This window comes from Desmodus rotundus, chromosome 6 (genome assembly GCF_022682495.2).
Source record: "Desmodus rotundus isolate HL8 chromosome 6, HLdesRot8A.1, whole genome shotgun sequence".
In the NCBI taxonomy this organism is placed as follows: domain Eukaryota; kingdom Metazoa; phylum Chordata; class Mammalia; order Chiroptera; family Phyllostomidae; genus Desmodus; species Desmodus rotundus.
The window spans coordinates 138,232,293-138,254,254 of NC_071392.1; the positions used below are offsets into that span (position 1 = coordinate 138,232,293).

The window sequence follows — 21,962 nt, forward strand, 5'->3', positions numbered from 1 at the left end:
ATAAGAATATTCTACTGCTTTATTTCATTTTTGTGTTTTTAAGTCCTAAATGGATTGAAGCTACTTCTTATGAAAGGTAAGGAACTTTTGTCAGAGCTGGTGGTAGGTTTCTTCATTTGCCACTTGAATTTGAAGAGAACACAAATTACTTAGAGTTACCTTGCTCTGAGGCATTTACGTTTTTAAAAGGGAACCCTAGATTGAGTTTCAGGAGAACATTATACACAAATGATGCCCACTTTCCTAGAATCATTGTGTAGGTACAAAAGTGTCTCTTAATGAGGGAGTATACTACGGTCTGTGATTTTGATTAAATTTAATTGTATCATAACTCTAATTTTTATAGATGTAATAAGAAGGCAGTGCTACCAGCATTCAGAAAATTTAATTTTATAATGATGTACATTTTATGCTACATTATACTTTCAAATTATAATTGATATTTATGTTATAATTAAAAAAGAGTTCTGATATACTTTGCTATGAAAGGAGTTTAGAAATTGGATAGTTTAAGGAGGTCAGAAAGCATATGAATACTATTTTCCAAAGTAACTGGACCTTTCTGAGTGATTGGATCTCTGTGAGTGGTTATGCCAGTGTCCTGGTGCAGTGCCCTCATTTTATTTGCTGTGGTAAATTCTAATGTGTTCAAAAATAATTGGTGGTTTTATAACATATTTCCAGTAAAGTAAGCCAGGCACTGCACAGAGTGGATTATTTGTTCTATTTATGAAATATTTTACATTCCCTTAACTTTGGTGTTTGCATTTTTTTGTTGCAGATGCTGCCAGTGAGGAAGAAAATCAGGTTAGTCCTGCTTTTTCTGTTTGTTGAATACATTCCAAGATCTCTAAAGAAAAATGGTTTATGGCTAACACCTTAACATTAATAATATAGACATGTTATACAGATAGGTACTAACAGCTTTTCTAAAAACATAAAAACTGGTCTTTGTGAATCAAGGCATGAATCTCAGACACACACATATATCAATATGTTAATAATAATGGATGTGAGCAAAAGGCAATCTTCCATGCTAGAGGAATGCTTTAAATAATTCCAAATAATTCCACAGACAGACAAACCTGTGAATTAGTATGATTCTGTTTAACAGCTAAAAAGTCATGACACACACAAGAAGCAGAAAGGTTTTTTGTGATAATTATGTTAAAAGGGGTTGGCTGTATCTTGTATATTGTCAGTCCATGTACTTCATTCAATAAATATTTATTGAGCATCTATTATGTCTCAGACCTTGTTTGAGATGCTGGAGATATTCACAAGTAAAAAATATATATATATATATAGAGAGAGAGAGACAAGAACCTGCTGTCATGGAGCTTACAACTTAGTGGAGGAAAACAGACAAATTAATCATTAAATTAGTAAAAACATATAGTACATTAAGTAATGCATTAGTGTTAGGAGAAAAATAGAGGAGGGTGGAAAATAGGCATTTCTGGGGATGGAGGGGATATCAGTGCTTCCTGGGGTAGTCAGGTGAGTGCTCCCTGAAGCCAGCAAGAGAACAAGGATCTGAAGGTGAGGAGGGAGTGAACATACTTGCAACTTACAGCAGACCAGGCAGAGGCTCTGACTTGGGAGGGTGCTGTATTACCTCTTTCTTAGAGGCCCTTTGTTTCAGATATAAAATAATCATTTTCTATAGAAGCTAATTATTTTATCTGTCTGGAAAAACAAAAGTTAAAAGGGCCAGTTACACACACACACACACACACACACACACAATTATGCCATTAATTCAGCACTTAAAACAGCGCTACATTATGTCTACAGCAAATATGTGCTACGTCTCAAAGAAAGCCATGAACAATAAAACTGTAAAGTCAATGAATAGCTTAATTTTCTAGAATAGCTTCATTTTCTACAATGAAGCTATTAGAACCATGGTAAAATATTTTCTTGCTGTATTTTATTAGAACAATTTTTTTCAAAAAAACTTCTTAGAGGAATGGTCTAGAGAGTTTCATCATGGTCTCTGTTACTTCACCTCAGTTTGCTGATGGAGGAGAAGTGCAGAAACTTAAATGGTAGGAGTGGTGTGGTGCAGTGGAGTAGGAAGAAAAGGTTGGGTTTGGGGGAGTCAAGGAGCATGCTCAATGGGATGTTGTATACTGGTAAAGAGAAGGGTGTTGTGTAAGCCTCATTGTTCACTGAAGCCATAATTTCTTTCAGAGTCTGTGACAATGGCTGGTGATTTCCTGTGGGTATATCACATTTTTGCACTGATGTTTTTTATGCCATTAAACTCTATTTTCACGGAACAATTTAGTCCCCTCTCATGTTGGTATAAGCAAGAACACCAAGAAGTGATTATTTCTCTGGAGATATTTCTTTTTTTAAAATTTTTATTGTTATGGAGATATATCTGATCACAACCCTTGGGCATTTTGTCAGAAACAAAAACTGTTGACTGGGTCTGTCTTATGGAGCTGGAAATTTTATTTTCTAAGCTCAGTCAATAGCTGGTTGAAAGTTACAAACATGAGCCAAAACAGCACGGGAAGGCACTGTGGTACCTGCAAGGGTCTTTACCATTTGTTATCACAGAGGGTTATTCTAAAGCCCAAAGCAACCTCATCAGTGCTTCTAACACAGAGAAGGAGCTATGCCAGCTCCCTGGGAGATTTTATTATGATGTCCGGGGAGGGACAGTGGAAGACAGAGGGCTATAACGCAGCCTGTGAAGGACACAGAAGAGCTTGGCCATAGAGGGCTGCAGTTTTTGTGAGATGTGGAGAAAACACAAAGAACTTCAAAAGTAAGGAAATGAAAGGAACCCAAGCCTGGGAGTTACAAGGCAAGTGAGCAGTTGCTGAAAAGTCATCAGCCCACCTCTGGATGCCTTTTTGGTCTAGATCTGCTCCTGTTTCAAAACCTTCTCTGTTATGGGACCACATTACATTTTTCCCAGAGAAAAACCTCAACTGTTGCTTTCAATTTTTACAGGCTTTTCCTGCTTCATAACTCAGCCTCATCGTAACTAATTAAACACTGTGAACAAGTTTCCTAACCTACTCTCTGGGCTGTGGTTGTCTGTTAAAAAACAAAGTGTGTCTATAGGAGTTACCGGCTCATCTAATTGTGACGTTGGAGATGTCCAGTTTGGGAATTATCCTGATTGATAATATTCTTGTTCAATTGACTGCTAAATACTGTATAAAGCTTCATTCTGATGTTATGAGTCTTTGTTTTAAATATTTTCTTTAAGACCTGCCTCACAAGGGATATATCTCTATGACAAAGACACCAGGCTCTTCTCTGATTCTATGGCAAAGCTTCTATCTAGATTTTATAGAATCATTTATATCTGGTAAGCTAAGCAGTAACTTGCAATGTTGACATGAGATACTATAAAATTAGAGACAATACACAGATCTGAAGAGGGCTGGTTGTCTTTATATTTTCAGAAATTATTACTGTGCTACTCAGATAAGATCACTGGGTGGTGATAATAAACTTAGAGATATTTTAGTAGGTCAACCTTAGCAAAATTTCCCAAGGCTGGTCTCTGATCTGACATTACTTGGTTACTTTTTTTTTCACCATTAATCATTCTGCAAGTGCTGCCTCTATGTTTAAGAGGCTAGGTTAGACACATCATTACCCATTAGACAGTAAGCAACATTTAGACAAGGATCCTTCTACTTACTGCTGTATTTATGGATAGCAAAATAATTTCTTAAGTGTTTCACTGATTGAATAGTTAGTATGAAGATATAGGAAGCTGAATAGAATTCTATAATCAATCCTTTGGAAGAAGTTGTGTTTATCAGAGTTGGAGCGGAGACTTGATTTAATTTTCTTTTAATACAAATCTTAAAGCAAATTTCTGGGGGGAGGTTTTTTGGCAAAATCAAAACAAAACAAACCCCCCCCCAAATTTAGATTTCAAAGACTTTCTCTAAATGTTCAGTGGATTTGCAAAACTAATAGGGAATATAAATCATTTAAAATAATAGAATAGGTGAAAATAAGGACAGTGGACAGAACATTAAAAATGAGAATTTTTCTTTTCATGAATTTCTTTTCATGAATATATTTTATTGAAGGACTCCTATATGTGACTCAGTCTTTTTTTAAGAGCTTAACATCAATGGTGCATTTCTATTACCTGGTAAAATATTATTCAAAATTATTTCCACATTCCTCCCTAAATTTGGGACAGTGATGTCGCTGGCATTTAACAAACAGCCAAAACTAAGTATAATGTTCCATGTCTCAAACCATGTCACACAAAACAGTAAAATAGTAGTTTCTGAGAATATACCAAAAAATTAAAAGAACAAATTAATGAAAGAAAAAGATAAAAGCTTAAGCAAGTTTTGGGAAAATTGTGCAGTGTTTTCATAGATTCCCATGGTTTGATCCCCATGGTACTGACAGTGTTAGGTGTGTTGGTGGTGACAGGGTGATGGTGGCTGGGGTGGGGGTGGGGGGACTCTTCAAGAAAAAAACACCAATTTGTAAATATGAAATGATGAGGCTCCACCCAGGATATGACCAGGAAGGGCCTGGAAACATAAGTTTCATTAGCATGTGAGTCTGTCCGTTTCTGTTCATAAAGCATCAGTGGACCTGAGGTTTATTTCAGAAAAGGAAGGAGTCTAGAAATATGTTTTCCAAACATATGTGACCAATGAATCCTTTTATTCAACTTTTACCTTTTTTTCAACTATTTAATTTAACAACTGGTAGCATTTCTAGGAGCTGGTGTCTTGCGGTACCTCCTACAGGGGACGTGAGGGGCACTACAGTTTCCAGCGGTCACACTTTGTCTCTGTCCTCCGGCAGCCTTTCCAAGTTCTTTTTGCGGCACTTTGTGACCTGCTGAGTCCTAGGTATTTTACACGTGCCGTCAGCATCTTCCAATAATACTGGCTACAGCAACAAAAACGATAATAATAAAGGAGGAGGAAGAGAAGAATCGACTTCTTGAATATCTATATGCGTCAGGCATTCTTTGAGGCCTTTTTGCATACTCGTAATATGTCATCCTCAGAAAACCTGTGAAGTGTATCTATTTATAAGACCTTATTTTTACAGATAGAGTAAGTGAGCCTTTGAGAAATTAATTTGCTAAGCTTGCGAATGAGAACCCTGAAATACAAACACAAGTCTTTTGATTCCGTGTGCCCTGTTCTTTCCACGTCACTGATTGATTTAGATGAACACTATTCAGGGGAATTTGCCATCTGCAATAGTCAGTACAGAGTCACCAGTTTTTGTTTGTATTATTTGTAGCAACTGAGCGAATATCTTCCATGTAAAGGGAGTTGTGCTATTAAATAATCTTTTCAAGGAAGTTCTTAGAAGGTACAGTCTTGCTTTGATGAGGGTTCAGTAAACACAACTTTTTTTCATCCTTCCCTTAGGAGACATGCAATGAATATCAGACATTGATGAAAAATGGGAGGTTGTTCTGTCCCCAGGATAAGAAACTTCTGAAAAGCCCTGATGGAATACGTTTCCTCAACAGATGTGCCACATGCAAAATGATACTGTGAGTAAATTTCTTTTCTAAGTGTTTGAGTTACCAGATGATCTCTGAACCAGTAAATGTATTCTTTTTAATTTCCTGTCAAATATATCTTTCTAAATCGAAAGGCTTAAATAAAAAAATAGTTTGTAGATCACTCTGGCATCTCTTACCAGATAAAGTTGGAGAAGCGCCATCCATCTGGAAAGATTTAATACTCACACAAGTGGTATTCCAAAACACCCAGAGGGCCCAGTGTTCACACCGTGTGTAAAACTTAATAGTCTTTTGAGGATGTAGTTCCAGTTTGAGTTTCCTGGCTCTGAAGAATTAACTTAAAGAGGAAAGTCAGATTTCTTGGGCCTGTTAAGACCTGACTCTGTTGTACCTTAGGGACCGAGAACAGCCCCTGGGAATGACACCAAACCTTCCTGGTGGCAGCCAACCAGTGGAAGACTTCATGCAGGATACACCCTGATCTGTGAGCTGCTGGTGTCTTCAGAGGTTTGGGATTAAGCTGGGATGAGATGGACCGAAAAGTTAATTGTAGCTTGCAATCACTTGGAATTCAGAAAGAATTAGTATCCTGGAAGTTTACCCACATCTATGCAATGCTTCTTAACTTGATTTCCTTCTTTCCAATGACACCACAAAAGTGGAAGATGACTTGAGTTATCAATTGCAAAACCTCCGATCAAAATGTCCTGACTTGTTTTTTGAGCAGGGAGGTCGTTCTCAATTCCTGACCAACATCAAAACTTCAACCCCGGAACCAAGCCAATACTAAGCTTACACATTTGAGATGATAATGTGATAACTAGCTTTTTAAATGCCAGGCTGGTATATGTCAGAGGAGTTAAAATGACATAGTCAGTAATACTGGCCTCATGAAGCTCTGATCACATGTGCTGCTTCTAGTAAGAGACTGTGGGAAGATGAGGGAAGGCAGGGCAAGATTTCAGGTAGGGTAAGGCCCAGGAAAGGTTGAAGAATCCTTTGTTATTCTCTTGAAAGCTGTATTATTTACTATAATGTTTCTTTCTTGTTTCACAAGATTTTTAATAGTAGACTAAAACTATGAAATAATAAATTTACTGAAAACTAATTTAAAACAAAAGTAAAATGCCTTAAGACACATAAGGCAGTTTATTACTTTGAAGTCACTCACTCGATTATTATTTTTATTACCTATGTAAATTATATTGGAATAACCCTTTTTTTTTTAACCTGGAAAGAAGAAGATTATATGAGGCATCAAAACTGTCTTCAAATTGCTAAGTTTACCTGTGGGTCCTCAGAGGTTGGAACCAGTACAAAAACAGGAGGGTGGATTTGGGTTCAATGTTAATAAGGTCTTTCAAAGAGAGCAATCCAACAATGGTACAGATGCCTTTCAAGAGGACGACCACCTGGATGTGGGAAGTATTTAAGAGGGGTAGCCTGCTATGCAGTTAAAGGCAGAGATTCTTGCCTCTAAAAGGACCATGTTTGAGATATTTTTCAGCTCCGAGGAGAGATGCACAGTACTTTTGCTCATTTCTGGACATATTTCCATTTCTGACCCGCCAGACTGGGCTAAGGAGAACAGTCAAAATTAAGTTTACCATATGCACTGTTATCTATAAAAGTTGGGCAAAGCATGTCTGAACTATGCTATTCCTTGCTCTCTTCTAGGGAAAAAGAAGTGGAAATCCAGAAAAGGGCCAGGCACTTAGCAAAAGCTACCAGGGCCATGGCCTCAGCAAAGGTGAGGGACTCTTTGGAGTCAATTTACCATATTTACTTTCGAGATTATGTCTGACTCTACATAGAACTATTCATTTCCTAATTACTAGGTCATACTTGTTTTAAAGTCAACTACTAAGAAGGGAGGAACCATGGCTTAGTTCACGGGTGGGCTAACTATCCAGTACAGCTTGTCTGTAGGCCCAGCCCATGACCCAACTCTCTGAAAACATTTTGGGCCCTGACAGATGCTAAGAGGTGGAATAAGTAAGTGTGATGTCTGCCTTCCATGGTCCTTTCTCATTCCTTCTGGCCTGTATTAGCTTCAACAAGAGCCTTCATGGGACTGTACAACTAAGTTCAAATCTCAGAGGTTTTACTTGTTGTCTCTGTCACTTGGACCATTTAATGTATCTCTCAGTCTCGTTTTTTTCATCTTACAATGTCTCACAATAAATTATTGAAAAATCTGTGCTTGTTGCCAGGTACCCTGACAACTACTCACATCACTCTCCGTCTCTTAGCTGGCTTCTTCTCCAGTGTCTTCTTTCCCTTCTTCCTCTCCAGTCTCTAACAAATAATTAAAATGATCAGTCATGGCAGACACACCCAAATTACTGTCATGTTCCTGGTCTAACCAATCTACCATCTTCCTTGTCAATGTTACTTAGCAATGCCTGAGAACCTCAGCCTGCACTGAAAATCTAGTCTATCACATTCTTTGCTAGGGCTCAACCAGTCTCACTTTTAAAACAGTAACACAGTCACCCCTCAATTAGTCAACTTAAAAATCCTTTATCTGAGCAAAAGAGACCTGCCTCTGTGTTCTACAACATGTGTGGGGGGCAGGAAATTTTACTAGGAACTTCCAAATCTGCCTTTGTTTGTCCATTTAGACAGTGGTTCATACTGTAAGATTCTTTTTATCATTCCTCTTCCTTTTCCCTTTATGAAAAACTGAAAGATCAATGGCGTTTAAAAATATAAAATATAAGCAATGACAAAAAAATGAAATACACACACACCCCAATCTTAACAAACCTGCTATTTAAAAAAATATATTACTTGTCAGTTATTTTCATATGTAGACATGCACTTACTGAATTTTATTCAAATAGGATTTTTGAGAAATGAAATTACACAAATTTTAAGAATGTTAACATTTTATGCCTGAGTTAGAATTTTTACCTCTCAGTAAAGTTTTTACAGTTACATATTTTGCTCCCTAGGAGACTACTTACTTATAAATTCTGACAATTAGTGTTTGGCCAATGGCCTTCCAGGTAATTTTTTTAGGTTTTTCTTATCTATGTTTGAATAGATTCATGCAATTATACTGTTTTTGTTTCTGTTATTTTTCTCTCCACTCTAAAAGAGAAAAATCTACTCATTTTTTCTGTTTAGATTCCTCCCACCAAAAATAAATGCCGACACTCTCAGAATAAGGTGCTTTGCCTGTTCAAGAATTCCCCCTCTACAGACATCCTCTCACACCATCAGTTTCTTCTTCACTAGTATGTCATTCTGTCACCTCCCAACTGTCACATCCAATCTATTACTAAGTGTTGCTGGCAGTCTCTAAAGTATTTTATCCCCGATTTGACTTCTTTCACTATTTTCACTTCTACCACTCCAGTCTCGCAGATGGAGAGCAGAATGACAGCAGGGGGAGGAGAGGCGGGGAGGTAAGGAGGTGGAGGGGCTCAGCAAACAGGAAAAAGGACTCATGGACAAGGACAACTGAGTGGTGATCGCTAGGGGGTGGGGGAGTATAAGGAAGTAAATGGTAATGTAAAAAAATACGATAAAGATTAAATTAAAAAATAGTTTCTAACCTCTAATGTATTTGGTCCATGTAGAGACTTGTTTTCTAATTCATTGATTGACTCAGTGTTTCTCATTGATTTCAGCTGCCAACTTTGTAGGCTATTAAGTGTGTATGTGTGTTTCTGAGTTCTCTATTCTGTTCAGATTAGTTTATTGCTTTAATAACTAATAAGACAAGTTTCATTTCTTAGTTCATCTTTTTCTAACTTGATTTACTTATGCATAGATTGTTTTTTTAATATAGTTATTAGAAATGTAAAAAATGAGTGAGTTTATGAAACATTCAGCTTGAGTTTAGGAACCCAATGTGACTAGGGATACAAAGAATTTATAAATTAATTTGAGTAAAATTCACCTTTTCCAATATTAACTTGCCCAACTCAGGACATACTTTCTCATTGATTTCTACAATTTCTGTGTACTTCATAAAATTTATAAAGTATAAATTCTCCACTGATTTTTATAATTTTTCTAATATCTAGAAAGTTTGAAGATATATTACTATTTTGATTAGTATTTTGTTGTTTAGGATATTTCTGATTCTTGTTGTTATAGAAAAATTCTAATGATGTCTATAGATTGATCTTATATTGAACAACTTCTTGATACCTTCTGTTAATTCTGCTAACTTATTTGTTAATTCTTCTATTTTTTTCACATTATCTGCATAGAATAGGAGATATTAGGAATTTTATAACTTCCCTTTCAATCTTATTACTTCTTTATTTTTTCCCTTTATATTTTTGGCCAGGATCTAGTGTTCACTAAACAGTAGTGATAATAATGAACATCAAATTGCCCTCTCTCCCCTCTAAAAAGAGAATACATGTAAAGTTTATCCATTAAATATAATGCTTACCATAGCCGTTTTTTATATAAACTGTAGTAAGATGAGGAAGTTACCTTCTGCTCTTAATCTTCTGAATATTGAAATAATTTTTGGATTTTTAAAGTCTACTAATGTAATAAATTTGATACATTTGCTAATGTTAAACTATTTTGGTGGCCTGAGGGTGAATCATACTTAACCATAGTACTATATTTTGCTGTGTATAATGCACCCTTTTTTGGCCAAAGTTTTGAGAGAAAAATAAAAATGTGCATTATACATGGGTAGTACTAATTCTGTATCTATATAATGTTTTTAATTCTTTTATTTATGCTTATGTTTTAAAAGTGTAACTCTAGAAAGCAAAAACAATATCCATATGCAAAATAATATCCTGTAATATGATAATCATTTTGTTTCTAAATATCAATAAATAAAACATTGAATAAAAAAGTTGAAAGGAAACATTTTTTTCCTGAAAGTCTGGGCCAAAAACATGGGCGCACACTATACACAGTAGTGCATTATACACAGCAAAATATGATACATTTTCAAATATGTTGTTGAATTTGGATAGTTAATATTTGTTTAGAAAATTTGAAACTATATTTATAAATAAAATGAGCCTATACTTTTCTCCTTTTCATTATTTTAATGTGGTTTAGGAATCAACAGGCAGTTACCCTGAATGGTCACATTTCAGACTTTGGCTGAATAAAGAGATCGGCAAATCTTTCCCCCAAGATGTAACTATAAATCTAAACAAATTGACCAAACCAATCATTATTACCGCTCTGGAAATTGATGAGCAGCCCATATCCATCTGACAAGCACTTATCCTTGAAAAACTGCTAAACTTTGAATTAGCAGAGTGGGAGTCTGTGATCTTCTTGAGGAAGGGATTCGTCTTACCTCTGCTGCTTCCTTGTTGTAGAGGACCAACCAAAGCAGGACAGGCCATGGGGGTCAGCAACTGCACTGCCATCGGTGAAAGGGGCTTACCTGGCTTGGGGTAGCGGGCAACTCACACTCAGAGATGTTTTCGGTGGAAGCAGGATCTTCACCGAGAGTAAGCAGAATGGCCTGAGGTTCGCAGCGTGATTGGGACAAACATATTTCTGGCTGAGTTTTCCACACATTGGCAGCAGAGAGCAGAGAGAGACCAACCAATTCACACAGTCCTGGTTGACCACAGGCTGTGCACAAGCACTTAGAAAACACACACACACGCACACACACAAAAATCCCAAGAGAAAACAAATGCTGGAGTAGATGTAAAAATGGTCTGATCTTCAGACACCCTCCCCAATGCACACAGGCCCATCTGCAGAGGGCAGAAGCCTCACTGGATTGAGGCGTTTGGGCACAAACTGTGTCCTCTCATTGGCTTATCACAGGTTAAACAGATACAAGGGAAAAACCTAGAAATTCATGATTTTAAAAAACTGTAAATATTTTTTAGCAGATACGTCAACAGCTGTACACTGTGAGACAAGAAGAAGTCACAGACTTAGCCCAAAAATAAGAAACAAAAATAAAACAGCAAAAGTAATCTTTACAGTAAAGTCATAATCCTGAATCAGTACATTATCCAAAATGTCTAGTTTTCAACAAAATGTATGAAATATGCAAGTAATGGGGATGTATGACCCATAATCAGGAGCAAAAAGAAAAGTTAATAGAAACCGAGTGTCTCTCCAGGTGTCAAGTTTGGCAGACAGACTTGAAGCAGCTATTTAAAAAGTGTTCAAATACTCAAGAGACTCAATTTGAAGATTCTTTAAAATTATAACAACGGTGAATAAACAAGTAGAGATTTTTCAGGGGAAAATATATATATTTGGATTATAACAGTGGTTCTAACAGTTCAAGACTTACGGATTTCAGCTAAAGCAATGTACAAATATATATAGTTATACCTCGCTGCTGACATTTTATATACAGGTTACAGTTAATGACCAGCTTCTCTAAAATAATGAAAACTGGAAGGCAAGGGATAATGTGCTCATTAAAGTGCTGAAAGCAAAGAATGTTGACCAACATTCTATATCTAGCCACATTATTCTACAAAAATTAAGGCAAAAGAAAGATATCCCTATGTCACTGAAATATGAGAGAATTTGTTGCTACAGACCTGCTTTACCAATAATATAATTAGTTCTTTCTGTATGACCAACAGAAAGAGAAGCACCAGAAATGGTAAATATATGGGTTACTAGGAAGTACTCCATAAAAATATTTTTCTTGTTTTCACCTAGCTTGTTTTAAAAATATAATATGGTATAAAGCAACAATTATAATGCTGTTTGAGTATATAGTGATAATATATATATGATTGATAACTATAGTGCAAGGAGGAGGAAATCGAGCTATACTGGGACCAAGTTTCTGTATTTTATCAGAATTAAGGATAAATCTGTAATAAACTGATAACTTAGGATGTACATTGTAATCACTAAAGCAACTAGTAAGAAAAAGACATGTAATAAATATATAAAATACAGGAAAGAATTAAAGACACACTAGACACACTAGAAATATTTAACCCGAAAGAAGGCAGTAGTGGAAGAATAGAAAAATAAAAAGGATAAGAGCATATTGAAAACAAATAGAAACAACAATATAAATATAACCACATCAGTAATTATGTTCATTGTAAATGATTTAAACATCCAACTGAAAGGCAGAGATTGTTATATGATTAATAAGCAACTATAAACTGTCTCCAATAAATACTCCTTGAATTCAAAGACACAAAGAGTCTGGAAAGATCAAAGGGTGATACCATGCCAATATAAGGGAGCCAGATTTGCATTACTGCTACCTAACAAAATAGACATTAGCACAAATAATATTAGAGACAATAGGGACATTTCATAATTTCCTAAGTATGAATATTTTAGGAGATAAAACAATTAAAAATGTATATGTACCTAAAGAAGCTCAAAAAGAAAAAAGTAGACAATTTAACAATAATGTTTAGGAGTTTTAATACTCTACTCTCATAAATTGATAAACTAGACAAAATATCATCAAATGTATAGAATACTTGAGCAACACTATCAGTTAACTCACCCTAAACTAAAATATACGGAATGTTCCCCCAGTGATTGCAGAGGTGCATTTTTTTCAAACAACAGTGGAAGGAAGAATTAGTTTTTCTTTCTGTCTTCTATGAGAGTTTTCTAACCAGATCTTCTGGTGCACAAATTCATTATATGTTTGCATCTATCCTATTTTTATTCTTTACATTGGCTTACTTATTACCACTTAAATATTTTTCACAACTAAACCTTCTACTTTTGTCTTCCTGTATAAATTTTTCTTGCTTTGTGTTGCAGGTATCTTCCCTTATCTCTCTAAAGTATAGTTACACTCTCCATAAATTATTTTTTATTCATTCCAATAATTCTGTTTCAGTTATACTTAATATTGTTCATATCACCATATTTTATGATGTTTTACTCCTCAGATATTCAGATATTTTTACTATAATATCTCATAATGGTTTTAGTTTGTTTTGTTTTGTTCTTTTCTGCTAACGTGAGTTAGGTAATACTGAAGGTCAAGCTTTTGTTGCTCTCTGTCCCAGTGAGTGTAAGTAAGGAAAAGGGTAGGCCCACAGCTGAAGGTTCTGGAACCAGTGTTGTACACTCCAGTTCGCCGCCACTCCACCAGGTCAGGAATCTGTCAGATTTCTTAATGCTGACGATTTCTAAGCTCTCAGAAACCGTCAGCATTAAGAAGAGGTGTTCTCTGTAGGCTGTGATCCACCAGCCCTTGGGGCTTGGAGGAGGAGGAGGTGGAGTTGTAAATGCTTGCACCTGTTCTCATCACCTCCCAGCTGGGCTTTGCTCTGCTGTCATCATTCTGCTAGCACCTGTGACCTGGTATGCTGTTGTTGATGTTCTGGGGAAGGGGGACGGCAGTGATCATGGAAGAGAATGATGTGGGTTTCATATTGCTGATGCTTCTCTCATTTCAACAGAAATCAACAGAAATGATTTTTGGCAGAAAAACAGCAGCTCCCCTGCTGTTTCCTTATACTCCAGACATACTTCTCTTCTTTCTGCTCATTGAACAGAACAGTCTAGTTCCTATCACAAATCCTTTGCAATGGTAGCTCTGTATGCCTAGAATGTCTGTCCCTCAGATCTTTAATGGCTGGCTCCTTCTCATAGATCTCATCTCACCTCAAATATCACCACTGTAGAGAGATCTTTTTTGACACTACATTTAAAATAGCTACTCTTCTATCTACTATTACAGTGTTCAGTTTATTTCTCATAGCATTTGTTTTAATTTAAAATTATTTGTATTTGTTCCCTATCTCTTCCCAATAGGAATTAAGTTTCTTAGAGGATATATTTCTTTTATTTTGTTAGGTTTGGTTTGGTTTAGTTTGGTTTTTGGCTGTGCCAGTGTGACCTCTAGTGGAATGCCTAGACCCTAGTGAATGTGTAAAGGCTTGAAGGAATCAGTGAAAAACTGAATGAATGAAAATAACACATAGAACCATTAATTTTCTTCTTTTCATTCTATTTTTTTACATCTTATGACATGCATAGTGGGGTATACTTTCTAGCTTTTCTTTTCTATTTTAATTTTTTCCCTTTTCCTTGGCTTCTAGGAATGTTTCTCAATGTAACCTTCTGTTCCACAAATTCATTATATACTGGTATTCATTCTATTTTTATTATTTATATTGTATGGCATATGAGGTCACAGGTCTGTATTTTAAATGTTTCAAATCCATAACTAAAGTATTTATATTATAATAATGACATCAAAAATTTTACTCTGCAATGTGACATCATTAAAAAAATCTCTAGTTTTATTCTTTGATTTTAGATAGAAAGTAAATTTAAGTTATCTCTATATCTTTTCTAAGTTAGCTTATGTTACAATAGTGAGTTACAAAATAATGTTTCATAAGTATTCATTTGGTCTTCAACATAAATCTGTAATGTGGATCGGGCATGAATTCCATTTTTCAGATAAGGAAGTGAAGTTCAAAGAGGTGAAGTAAGTGGGTGGCCAAACTGAGATTTAAATGCTGATCTTCAGTTACTGCCCCGTGTAGTTGTTTTTCTCACTATGCAGATTTGTTCCTAAGTACATGTCATATTACTAGAGTTATGATTTGGGGACTTCTCTCATTATTCCCAAAAGGTATTTAGTTTTATTGGCTTGATTATCAGTAGAGAAAACAACAGGAGCATGGAAAAACAATAACAATAAATGGTTATGATGTAGTAGGCACAGTTTTAAATGCTGAACATGTATTAATGTATTTAAACCTCTTTATAGTCCTGAGGATTTGCTAATATTATGTCCATTTTGCAAATGAGGATACTAAAGCACAGAGGGGTTAAGTAACTTTTCCAAATCACACAGCCAGTAAGTGGCAGAGTTAGAACTATAAACATAGCAATCTGGCTCTTTATCACTGCCTTAATCTGTAAAAATAAAAACTTTATTGTCGTTTGTGGTTTATAGAGAGCTTTTAAATCTCTTATCTACAATACCATGGTAGAATGGCAGGCAGGATTTGGTAGTCAAACAGTCCAGTCCGTACTCAGTTTCGCAAAGGTGATTCAATCTATCTACCACAGACAGCGAGCAGTGGAAATGATACTGAAACTGTACTTCTGAAATCCAATTATATCGCTGTTCTTGAATCATGTTTTACTATCCATGATTTTATTAGCTCATTATGGTCTCCTTCATATGTTTTTCTCCTCCAGTGAGTTTTATTGTTGTGGACTTAAAATTAACCTAATTATGCACCTAAGGAATGTTTTATCTCTTGATATTTTGATGTTCTTTGATCACGTCTCTTGCAGTTGAATTGCGCTGATTTTAGGAAAGGAGAAGGAGATGGGGACTTTATCTGCCCCCTTGAGGATGCAGCTGTTTGTGGCACAGATGGGAAAACATACAGCAGCAGGTGTGCCCTGTGTGCTGAGAACATGTGAGTATTCTCTGAAGCAGGCTTTCTCCCTGAAGCCTGTTCTTTGTATCATCACGTGATATTTTTTTTTTCTTACAGTCTTTAATGATTCATTTTGTGGGAGCTAGTCATCCATAAATTATGAGGACCACTTCTTTTACTACATGTAAAGAAAAAATATTTACAACACTTTGTATTTTACAAAGCACTTTTTTGTGCTAATTATCAGATGGTTATTATTGTCTCTGTAAAGTACAGAGACATATATACACATGCACATATATATACTTACATATATATGTACATACACAAGCATATGTATACATAGAAACAATATACTACACACACTTATTTACTTATTTTCTATTTCTGAGTATATTGTTTTTCATAGAGAATTATTTAATCATCAACTTATATTTATTAAGTGCTCAGTATTTTATAGTGTTAGAGTAGGTAATTGGGACTTTTAATATTGAACTTCTTCCATTCTATTCAACCTTTGCCACATCACCGAAGCACCTCATTGTCCTATATTTTGTTCCCACTTGGTTCTTTCTCCACCCTCAATAGTAGGTTTGGTTATTGATTGTCTTCAACTAACAAGATAGTGTACCTGCTTTGCAGGTTCTGACTTGTGACCTCAATCTTGAATTGTGTGCTCCTAGGTTTTTACAAGTATACGACCAATGTTTGAGAAGGCTTGTAAGGGATTTGATAAATGTTCAGTCTTCAAGGTTCTGCAAGCTTTATTTCTCCTTATAATAAGTATCTCAACCAAAACACAGCTGAATTAAATCACTCTGATCTCGTACATGACTGCATTTTTAGAAATACACTAAAATTATACCTTCAACTCTTCCCAAGTCTCAAGATAGAGACACAGAACACAAAAACAGACATGGAAAGAACATACAGGTTTTTATTGGATATATGTTTTGTAACACTACTGTGAGCACACTGCACATTTATTTCCTACTGTGTCTTGTGTGGGGAATGCTGTGATAGATTCTTAACATCTCTCGTTCCGGTGACAGTTTCTCTCTCCTACCTTCTGGCCTATTTCTTTTATTGTACAGTGAGAGTCACACCGCTCATTGCGTTTCTTTCTTGGCTCTGTCTGCTAGAAGACTCTGGAATTACATTAGAACATAATTTTCTTGTTTTCCTCTTGTTTTCTTGTTTAACTCTTTACTTATCACTTTAACTACTTAGTGTTTACTTTTCTTGTTTGTATTGTATTTTTATTGTTTTAGAAATACTTTATTTGTAAGCTGCCTTATCTTTATAGAAAGTAGGAAGTATATCCTACATTTATGGTTTGATGTTTTCAGATATGCTTTTAAAGTTCTGTTTGACTGAATAAGATTGTTAGGACTTTATATACTTCCCATGAAAAACAAAATATTAGTTAGCATAACCCAAATGAACAATGGCATAATAGGATGCTAGATAATGTAAACTTAAATTTGTTTATTGAAACCAACAACATCCACAACAATATCTAATTGTTGTGAACAATAACTAATATCTAGTTATAAGCTTTACTTTTTCCCCACACTTCTGATTCTGATATGGATCCCCTCTGGATATAGAAAAACAAATTCTGGAAATAACATTTACAGGTGTGAATCTTATTGGCCCATTAATGTGATTTCACTCCTTTGACTCCAAATTGTAAACATAGGCTTTCCTTAGAAGAAGTAAAGATTGTAATGTGACACCTGTTTTCAAGAGCAAAGACTCCCAAAGCAATGAAGATAAGTTAACGCTTGAACGATGAGTTCTGTAATACTAAACTGCTGTGTCTAACTTTCAATTCCAGTAAAACCAGGTCTCAAGTTGACATAAAAAATGAAGGGGAATGTGAAAGCAGCAATCCAGTGCAGGTGAGGACAAATGTCATCACTTTTAGCTCTCCTTCAGCTTCCTATGAAAAGACGGAAGTAAGCAAGGAAGGAAGGGAGGGAGGAAGGAAGGAAGAAAGGAAAAGGTAAGGGAAGGAAGGAAAATTAGTTAAAAGGAGACTACACCTGTAGGAGAAAGGTCACCCACCTCAGTCACTACTCGAAGTTGAAATCCCAGCACTGTCACTTGTGCAAATTACCTAACCATGCCGTCCCAGGATTTCCATATCTAAATATCAGATTTGAATGAAATAGCTTCTTTTTACTCTAAAATTCTGTGAGCCTGTGATGTTAGGGGAGGGAAGTGAGTGTCTCACTATGTCACACTTGACTTTTTCCTGCTGAATGATTTTCCTAAGTCAAGGTTTGGTGCCCTTTTTGTAGGCACCTGAGGTTACCTCCACCAAGACATTTAGCACATATTTTAAGTCTCTATCTATGTCACCCCAGAGATGGTGAGCAAGTTGAGGGCCAGGACGGTATTCTACCTTAGTTCTAGCACACAGTAGGTTATCCATGTTTACTAATAAGTGAATAAATCAGTGAATGTGTTCCATACTTAACTGTGAATTACACAATACTGAGCTATGTCTTCACGTCGGAGACTGCTCTAGGCGGCTAGTATGCATTGGACAGAAAGGCACTGAGTTCTAGAAAATAATCTGAAAATAGTGTTGTGAGCATTACAGTCAAGCTGGCAAACGTCAATTTTTTTTCTGTGCTCTAGGATGTCTGTAGTGCTTTTCGGCCTTACGTGAAGGATGGGAGACTTGGTTGCACAAGGGAAAACGATCCAGTTCTTGGTCCCGATGGGAGGACGCATGGCAATAAGTGTGCGATGTGTGCTGAGCTGTTGTGAGTATCAGGGTCCCCAGGCGGGCCGAGCAGGAGGGCCTGATGAGGAGGCCCTTGGTTGCCATCCTAAGAACCACTCCACAGAGAGAGAAAGTGCTTTGCATGAGGCATGCAATCCTTTGTCTTCATAAGGTGAAGACAGAATGCCTCTTCTCTTTTTAATTCATAGCATCTGCTGAAGTTTCTTAAAAGGAGACGATAAGGTGGTTATGCTAGTTATTAAATTCAAGGCTATAATTTGTTTAATTATAGTGACTTGAAAAGGCATGCTTTAAAATTTAAAAAGCACTTTCACATGGAATAACCTAGATAGATCAGTTATTTGGCATGCATTGCTTCATTTGGACATGTATAGAGACTTACTAAAATGGCAGTCTAATTTAAAATAACAACGATAATAATAATGCGGCTGAATTCATTATTAGCATAAAAGGTGGAATTTATGAAAGGGAAGGACTGTCGGGTTAATCTTTCCCTGGGTGTCTGACAGAGCTCTGGGCACTGAGGGCCAGGTATGAATACAGTCCAATGAGTGTTTAATATTCTGGGTGTTAAACGAGATGTAGCCTCTCTAATCCACATGCCAGCAAGCCTTACAGTGCTCTATCTATATACATCACTGGGACCTTTAACACCTGGACAGAGAAAGATTTACGGATTAGTATACTTCATACCACCTTTAAAAGTTGCAGTACACTATTGTAGAATTTAAGGGCATGACTTCTCGGGTTTACAAAACATTGATTATCACTGGCTTCTAGACTGGATATCTGCCTAATTTCTACTTTTTTAAATCTAGAGGACATGTGCTTTTAGTGTTCAAAGCTGCACTAATTCTGTGGCTTTCTATTTGTTTTCATGCACTAGCTAAAGAAGGGAATTTGACCTCTTTAACTCCTGGCTTCTTTCTGTGTAGAACTAAGATAATAATGCAGGATATGACTGGAATTGAATAATAGGTGGTATGAAAGGACTTAGAAACTCAGCTTCTTCAAGCTTTTATTAACAATGATGCTTTTACATGAAGGCAAACAAATATTTTACAACATCTGAAAAGCTATTCCGAGGGTGTGGATGACAATATTTCAAATACTCAGTTTAGTTTCACCTGGTCACAGCATTGTTTTGAAACTCCTGGTTCTGCCTGTTGAAGGGAATTTTGCTGATAATCTTCAGTTTGTCAATCAAGGAGCCACACCCACCCAGCTCTACAGAACAAAGCTTCTAATTGACTGTCCTCCTCCTCCTCTGTGACTCAGTTTCACACCCTTCCTTATCTTTAGCAATTTTCTGGCTCAGACATTCAAAACAGAGAAAAAAGGGCTTGTCTCATGTAAATAGATCAGTGTAACAAGTTAGGGCAAAGGATAGGAAAGTGCTTAGCACAGAACTGGACACTGAAAATATGATCGAGCCATAAACTGACCGATTGTTTTGTTTCTTAACAGCTTAAAGGAAGCTGAAGAACATAGCAAGCGACAGGATGAAACCAGAACTCGCCGAAGTGCTACAGAGGTAAATTACCCTCTTTACAAATTACAATTTGGTTCTTGTGGCTACAAATATTGTGGCTACAAACATACACTCCAGTGTTTGAGCTAATTTAATAATGTCTTTGTCCTCCAATAGCACATTGAATTCTTTCTCTTAATTTCACAATTCCCCAAGATGATGATTCATACCATATTAATCATTAAATTTATTTTTAAAACAGCATTTCCCACCTAAAGCTCAACGTATGAAAATTTCCCCTTTGTTTAAAAAACTGTAAATTGGAAAGTTTATGCAAATTAAATTCTGCTTAATTTCCACCAGACTCTCTCTGGTTTAGTGTAAATTAATCTTGCTTTGAAGAAATTATAAAAAATGCAACATAATAATATAATATAGACAGGAATAACTTTAAAAATAATTCTAGAGTCTTTGGAACACTACATCTACTGGTATATTTTATGTATAATCTCATTGACAGAAGTTGGAATTACTCATTTTTCCATTATGGTTATTCAGTTTAGTAAAGCCTGTATTTATCAAGGTCTTGCTTCTGTTAAATGAAAATCTCACACAAATGTTGAGATTGGGGTTTTAAAAATACAATTAAAATTAAGTTTTTTCAAAGTACCCAACATGAAAATCCAGCATGAAAATATTATTTATTTTGTTGATAGAACAGGCATTGTAGGCGATGCAGCCTGGGTTTCTTAAGTCGCCGAGGTTATGAAATCTGCTTTCAATAACAGTGATAGCAGTTCCTTTGCTGAATGACCAGCTTTTTGTTGACAAGTCAGAACACCTGAGTTTTATTTAGCCTTAGTCCTGTTGTGCTCTGGGTGTGTGAAGCTGCGCAAGTCACCTCTTCTCTCCGGGCCTCAACTTCCTTCTCAGCAAAATGGGGAGGTTGGATAAATGAGTTCAGTTCTGCTCTCCTGTCGGGTTGGGATTCTACATTTTGCTCCTTTTTGTGCTAATACAAGTACACTATTTTTGTGGATTGTAGGGCATGCGTTTTCTTAAGGGAGACACAGATCCAGTTTATGGTAGTCAAGCCCCGACCTTGCACTTCGTAATGCTACTCGATGAAGCAGATTTCCTGCCCTATAGGGGATATTCAGTGTTTTAGTTAAGAAACAGGAAACATTCAGAGTTGTCAACTATTTGTTCAACACTCACTGAAATTTGAACCGCAGTTCTTTAGTGGTAGTTGTTAAATTTCAGTCGAAAACCTTGGGTCATCTTGTGATAGTTAGCATTGTTACTCCATTGGCACAGAGAGTTCTTCTTGTCTTTCATCATATCTCAGCTGCTTTTCCCTCATCCTGGCTGTGGCTGCTGTCATTGTTTCGGTGGGGTCACTGGACACGATCATCTTGAATAGGACTACTTTACCTAGATGGCTCAATAGCTGCCCCATAATTAAACTGTCAATGGGTTGCTCACAAAAGTATTTCTTCAGAATTTCCTTGGATGAATCACAACTTATAAACTGAAATTATCATTGTTTCTCTTATGGGAATCTTTGAGCATTAACTTTCCTACCATGTCATCACTATCAGGCGACTGCTTCTGTGTCTGTATTCCTAGATTGTTAAGACCAGGGTTTTAACACGCATGGCTCCTCCAAAACTAAATACCTTCTTATTAGCATTCTCTGTTGAAGTGTGCTAATCAAACATGTGTTGTTTTTTTAAATCAGAGAATTCAAGTTCTAGAAAAGGTCCTAACAAGTATCTGTTCCAAAAACCTCCTTGTGTAGATGGTAGGATGGGGTTTCAAAGGTGGTGGGACTTTGCTGTGGACTCCTGGTAAGTTTCAAGCAGATCTAGTTGCCCAGGTCTTCTTTTGACTCCACACTCTTGATGCTCATGTTTT

At 36.2% G+C, this 21,962-nt stretch overlaps 1 protein-coding gene across 2 annotated transcripts in view; it reads left to right on the forward strand.

Moving 5' to 3' along the window:
* Positions 1 to 21,962, forward strand: part of SPINK5 (serine peptidase inhibitor Kazal type 5) — a 64,959-nt gene that overhangs the window by 589 nt on the left and 42,408 nt on the right. For both annotated transcript variants that reach the window (XM_024576767.3, XM_045185129.2), the window contains exons 2-8: positions 782 to 807; positions 5,397 to 5,524; positions 7,175 to 7,247; positions 15,728 to 15,855; positions 17,657 to 17,720; positions 18,466 to 18,593; positions 20,042 to 20,108. In XM_024576767.3, the coding sequence (XP_024432535.3) occupies positions 782 to 807; positions 5,397 to 5,524; positions 7,175 to 7,247; positions 15,728 to 15,855; positions 17,657 to 17,720; positions 18,466 to 18,593; positions 20,042 to 20,108 (614 nt within the window). The remainder of the gene's footprint in view (positions 1 to 781; positions 808 to 5,396; positions 5,525 to 7,174; positions 7,248 to 15,727; positions 15,856 to 17,656; positions 17,721 to 18,465; positions 18,594 to 20,041; positions 20,109 to 21,962) is intronic.